The 5,583-nt window shown below is 72.0% G+C and overlaps 1 protein-coding gene across 1 annotated transcript in view; it reads left to right on the top strand.

Annotated features, from left to right (window-relative positions):
- SSRP1 (structure specific recognition protein 1) overlaps positions 1–4,809 on the top strand; it is a 6,196-nt gene extending 1,387 nt beyond the window's left edge. The window contains exons 2-17 of the mRNA XM_026040263.1: positions 140–248; positions 332–517; positions 613–718; positions 1,405–1,595; positions 1,696–1,926; positions 2,007–2,110; positions 2,252–2,380; positions 2,489–2,710; positions 2,779–2,851; positions 3,199–3,337; positions 3,413–3,458; positions 3,540–3,663; positions 3,761–3,931; positions 4,045–4,136; positions 4,362–4,545; positions 4,624–4,809. Of these exons, the coding sequence (XP_025896048.1) occupies positions 195–248; positions 332–517; positions 613–718; positions 1,405–1,595; positions 1,696–1,926; positions 2,007–2,110; positions 2,252–2,380; positions 2,489–2,710; positions 2,779–2,851; positions 3,199–3,337; positions 3,413–3,458; positions 3,540–3,663; positions 3,761–3,931; positions 4,045–4,136; positions 4,362–4,545; positions 4,624–4,692 (2,121 nt within the window). The 5' untranslated portion in view covers positions 140–194 and the 3' untranslated portion in view covers positions 4,693–4,809. The remainder of the gene's footprint in view (positions 1–139; positions 249–331; positions 518–612; positions 719–1,404; positions 1,596–1,695; positions 1,927–2,006; positions 2,111–2,251; positions 2,381–2,488; positions 2,711–2,778; positions 2,852–3,198; positions 3,338–3,412; positions 3,459–3,539; positions 3,664–3,760; positions 3,932–4,044; positions 4,137–4,361; positions 4,546–4,623) is intronic.
- The last annotated feature ends 774 nt before the right edge of the window (positions 4,810–5,583 follow it).

Below are 5,583 nucleotides of genomic sequence, written 5' to 3'. Positions count from 1 at the left end.
CAGGGTGTTGCGCGCGGCGTTGCCGGGTGTTGCGCGGGGCGTTGCCGGGTGTTGCGCGGGGTGTTGCCGGGTGTTGCGTGCGGCGTTGCTGGGTGTTGCGCGCGGCGTTGCTCCCGCCGACGCGCCGGTGGCCGCGCAGGGCTGGGGCCGGTGATGCCCGGCTGAGCCGCGTCGCCGCCAGCACCGCCGGCGCCATGGCCGACACGCTGGAGTTCAACGAGATCTACCAGGAGGTCAAGGGCTCCATGGTGAGGGGCTCCCCCGCCCCGGCCGCGTCAGGCGGCGCCGGCTGTGCGGCTCCGCCGCGCGCTGACGGCCGCCTGTGCCGCAGAACGACGGGCGGCTGCGCCTGAGCCGCCAGGGCGTCATCTTCAAGAACAGCAAGACGGGCAAGGTGGACAACATCCAGGCGGGCGAGCTGGCCGAGGGCGTGTGGCGCCGCGTGGCGCTCGGCCACGGCCTCAAGCTGCTCACCAAGAGCGGCCACGTCTACAAGTACGACGGCTTCCGCGAGGCGGTGAGTGCCCCCCCGGGGTGACGGGGCCCCCCGCGGGGGACGGCGGCGGCCCCCAAGGGTGACGGAGCCCGCCGCGTTGTCGCCGCCGGCCGCAGGAGTTCGACAAGCTGGCGGACTTCTTCAAGGCGCACTACCGGCTGGAGCTGGCCGAGCGGGAGCTGTGCGTCAAGGGCTGGAACTGGGGCACCGTGCGCTTCGGAGGTGAGCGGAGCCGCCCAGTGTGGAGCTCCCCCCACGCGGAGCTCCCCCCACGGAGCTCCCAATGCGGAGCCCCCAATGTGGAGCGCCCCACGTGGAGCCCCCCACACGGAGCCCCCAGTGTGGAGCCCCACACGGAGCCCCCCCCACACAGAACCCCACGTGGGGCTCCCCACGTGGGGCTCCCCACGTGGGGCTCCCCACGTGGGGCTCCCCACGTGGGGCTCCCCACGTGGGGCTCCCCACATGGAGCTCCCCACATGGAGCCCCACACAGAGCTCCCAACACGGAGTCCCACGCAGAGCTCCCAACACAGAGCTCCCAGTGTGGAGCCCCACACGGAGCTCCCAACACCAGAGCCACATGGAGCTCCCGACACGGAGCTCCCACTGTGGAGCTCCCCACACGGAGCCCCCCACACGGAGCTTCCAATGTGGAGCCCCGCACATGGAGCTCCCACTGTGGAGCTCCCAATGTGGAGCTCCCAATGTGGAGCCCCACACAGAGCTCCCCTCACGGAGCTCCCCACATGGAGCCCCTCCCGGCGTTCCCAGCGTGGAGCCCCCCCGGAGCTCCCCACACGGAGCCCCCCCCGGAGCTCCCAGCGCGGAGCCCCCCCGGAGCTCCCCACACGGAGCCCCAAACGGAGCCGAGCGGCGGCTCTGACCCCCGCGCCCTCCCGCCCGCAGGGCAGCTGCTCTCCTTTGACATCGGCGAGCAGCCCGTGTTCGAGATCCCGCTGAGCAACGTGTCGCAGTGCACCACGGGCAAGAACGAGGTGACGCTGGAGTTCCACCAGAACGACGACGCCGAGGTGTCGCTCATGGAGGTGCGCTTCTACGTGCCGCCCACGCAGGAGGACGGCGTCGACCCCGTGGAGGTGAGCGCCTGCGCGCGGGGACGCGGCGCCGCGCGCCCGCCGTGCCCTTCCCGCCCCCTTTCCCGCTGCCTTTCCCTCCGCATTTCCCGTCTCGGCGCAGGCCTTCGCCCAGAACGTGCTGTCCAAGGCGGACGTGATCCAGGCCACGGGCGACGCCATCTGCATCTTCCGGGAGCTGCAGTGCCTGACGCCGCGCGGCCGCTACGACATCCGCATCTACCCCACGTTCCTGCACCTGCACGGCAAGACCTTCGACTACAAGATCCCCTACACCACGGTGCTGCGCCTCTTCCTGCTGCCGCACAAGGACCAGCGGCAGATGTTCTTCGTGGTGAGCGCGCCGTGGGGCTGCCGCGCGCCCCAGCGGGGCCGCCTCCCGCCGGGACCCCCATCTCCATCCCCCCCTTGCAGATCAGCCTGGACCCGCCCATAAAGCAAGGCCAGACCCGCTACCACTTCCTCATCCTGCTCTTCTCCAAGGACGAGGACATCTCGCTGACGCTCAACATGAGCGAGTGAGTGGCCGCCGGTGCGCCGTGACGGTCCCGCGGGGACGGGTGCCGGTCCCACGGGGGTGTGGGGCCGGGCGGTGATCCCGGGGCCGCCCCGCGCTGCCGGCCCCGCGGCTCAGCGCCGCCTGTCCCGCGGCGGCGCAGGGAGGAGGTGGAGAAGCGCTTCGAGGGCCGCCTCACCAAGAACATGTCGGGCTCGCTCTACGAGATGGTCAGCCGCGTCATGAAGGCGCTCGTGAACCGCAAGATCACCGTGCCCGGCAACTTCCAGGGGTGAGCGCGGCCGGCGCCGGCGCGCGGCCGGGGCCCTTCCCGCCGGGAGCGGGGCCGGGGGGCGCGCGGCTCGGCGCGGTGACGCAGCGGCCGCCGTGGCGCCCGCAGGCACTCGGGCGCGCAGTGCATCACGTGCTCCTACAAGGCGAGCTCGGGGCTGCTGTACCCGCTGGAGCGCGGCTTCATCTACGTGCACAAGCCGCCCGTGCACATCCGCTTCGACGAGATCTCCTTCGTGAACTTCGCGCGCGGCACCACCACCACGCGCTCCTTCGACTTTGAGATCGAGACCAAGCAGGGCACGCAGTACACCTTCAGCAGCATCGAGAGGTGGGCGCGGGGCGCCCGCGGCAGCCCGGCGTGCCCGTGGGGCGCCCCTCACCGCGGCCGCCCCGCAGGGAGGAGTACGGGAAGCTCTTCGACTTCGTCAACGCCAAGAAGCTCAACATCAAGAACCGCGGCCTCAAGGAGGTAGCTGCGCGCCGCGCCGGCCCCCGCGCCCCTGCCGCCGCCGCTCTCCTCCCGTCCCAGCTTTCCTGCTTTTTTCACTCCTTAATTTGTTTTCCCCCCGTTTTCACCTCTTATTTCTTTTCTCTCCTTGCCCGTGTAGAGGAAAAAGGTCCGTGCGATTCCCCTTCCTCTTTCTCCTCCTCCTCCTCCTCGTGGTGCAGGTTTCCTCTGCATGGCCGTGGTGATCCATGACTAACCCCAGTAACCCCAGCACGGCGCGGGCGAGGGCCTAACCCCGTTAACGGCTGCGGGGGGAGGCCGGGGGGCGGCGGCGGGCGCGCGCGGGCGCTCACGGCGCCGCTCGGCAGGGCATGAAGCAGAGCTACGACGAGTACGCCGACTCCGACGAGGACCAGCACGACGCCTACCTGGAGCGCATGAAGGAGGAGGGCAAGATCCGCGAGGAGAACGCCAACGAGAGCAGCGACGGCTCCGCCGAGGAGAGCGGTGAGCGCCCGCGCCGGCAGCGCCCGCGGCGCCCGCGCCGGCCCCCCCTGAGCCCCCCGCGCTGCCCCCTTCCAGATGAGTCCTTCAACCCCGGAGAGGAGGACGATGACGTGGCCGAAGAGTGAGTGGGCGCCGGGCTCCTGGGGCCGCCCCGCGCGTGTGGGGCGGCGCCGGGGCCGCGCTGCAGCCGCCTCTGCCGCAGGTTCGACAGCAACGCCTCGGCCAGCTCGTCCAGCGGCGACGGCGACAGCGCCCGCGAGGACAGGAAGCCCCCCAAGAAGGCCAAGGTGGCCAAGGAGCGCAAGCCCCGCAAGAAGCCCTCCGAGGTGGGACGGCGGCGGCCGCGATGTGGGGCCGGAGCCGAGGCCCCCGAGCCGGGGCCGGGGTCGCCGCTACCGGCCTCCTTCTCTCCGCGCTTCCCAGAGCAAGAAGGGCAAAGACCCCAACGCGCCCAAGAGGCCCATGTCGGCTTACATGCTGTGGCTCAACGCCAGCCGGGAGAAGATCAAGCTGGAGCACCCCGGCATCAGCATCACCGACCTGTCCAAGAGGGCCGGGGAGCTCTGGAAGGCCATGGCCAAGGAGAAGAAGGAGGTTGGCTGCTCCGGCGCGTCCGGACAGATCCGGGGGGCTCGTGGACAGGAGCAGGGATGGGCGGCGGGGCTGGGGCTGGGGCCGGTGCCACCACGGTCGCGCTCTGCCCGCAGGAGTGGGAGCGCAAGGCGGAGGACGCCAGGAGGGACTACGAGAAGGCCATGAAGGAGTACAGCGTGGGCGGCCGCTCCGAGGCCTCCAGGGCGTGAGTGCGCGCTCTCCGCGTCCTCCCGCGGAGACCTTCTCCGTGTGGGAGGAGCCGCGTCACCCCGAGCCGCGGCACAGGCTGCCCGGGGCGGCTCCTGCTCCGGAGATCCCCAAACCCGCCTGGATGCGCCCGGCCGGTCCCTCGGGCTCCCTTCCACCCGCAGCCATCCTGGGCTCGTGGGATGGATCCGTGGCCCCGCGTCACGCGGCCCCTCCGCTGCAGGGAGCGCTCCAAGAAGAAGAAGAAGAAGGCGGAGAAGCAGGGGAAGGGCAAGGCGGAGAGGAAGGGGGCGGCCGCCCGCTCCGCCTCCTCCGCCCGCTCTCCCGCCAAGAGCCCCGGCGAGAGCTTCAAGAGCAGGGAGTTCGTGTCGAGCGACGAGAGCTCCTCGGCGGACAGCAAGAAGGAGGTGCGGCCCGCGCGCGCTTGTCGCGCCGCTCGCACCCGGCGCCCCGCCTGACGCCCTCCCGCGCCCTCTCTCCCGCAGGACTCGGAGGAGGAGGGCGGCGCCAGCGCGGCGCCCAGCTCCGACGACTCCGCGTCCGCCTCGGATTAGCCGCTTCCCGGCGGGACGCCGGCCCCTTCCCGCCCCGCCGGCGGGCGTGCGCGGCCCCCGGGCCCCTCTCCCAACCCTGTTTCATCAATTTATTTTTTTTAAATACTCAGGCTCCTTTCAATATCCTTTTTTTTTTCCTTTTTTTTTGTGTGTGTATTTTGGGTCCGTTCGCGTGGCAAGCGGCAGTGAATAAACCCCCGGTGCGGGTGTGCGAGTGGGTGCACAGGCGCCGGGGGGCAGGAACAGCCGGCGCCGCTTCCCCGCCGCTACAGGCGGCCCCTGTTCTCGGCTCCGGAATCCTGACGCTCCCGGAGCGCTACAGCCGCAGCCTGCGCTCCCGCTAGCGCCGGGGCCCCGGGGTGCGAGGGGTGTCGCGGCCGCCTGTGCGCGGCTGGGGGCTGGGGGCCACAACCGGCCGCAGAGCGGGTAGGGCCGTGGCGATGGCCGCGCCCACGTGTAGGCGGGAGGCCCCGCGGCGGGCGGCGACCACCACACTCGCGGGCAGCGGGGCCGCTCTCTATGGTAGGCGCCGTGCTGCGGGAGGCACTTCCGGCCGTCGTCTCTATGGTGCCTGCGCCGCTGGCCGCCAACACCCTCTGGCCGCCCTCTCTATGGTCGCCCCGCGCGCCCCCTCCCTAGGCCCCCCCCCCTGGCCCCGCCCCCCGGCGTCACGTGGTCTCCGCGGCCACGCGGCGCCCTGGCCCCGGCGCGGCATGGCGGGGCGGGCGGTGACGTCAGCGGCGGCGGGGGGCGTGGCCCGGCGGCGCTCATGAATATTCAGCGCGGCGGGTGAGGCCCGCGCGGGCGGCCCCGGTGCCCGCGTGCGTGGAGCGGGACCGGGACCGGGACCGGGACCGGGACGGGGCGGGCGCGGAGCCTCTCCCGGCAGGT

The sequence above is a fragment of the Nothoprocta perdicaria genome, unplaced genomic scaffold (genome assembly GCF_003342845.1).
Source record: "Nothoprocta perdicaria isolate Ctin4 unplaced genomic scaffold, notPer1 scaffold_251, whole genome shotgun sequence".
In the NCBI taxonomy this organism is placed as follows: domain Eukaryota; kingdom Metazoa; phylum Chordata; class Aves; order Tinamiformes; family Tinamidae; genus Nothoprocta; species Nothoprocta perdicaria.
The sequence above is the reverse complement of the archived record's forward strand: the minus strand, read 5'-3'. Positions and strand labels throughout refer to the sequence as shown.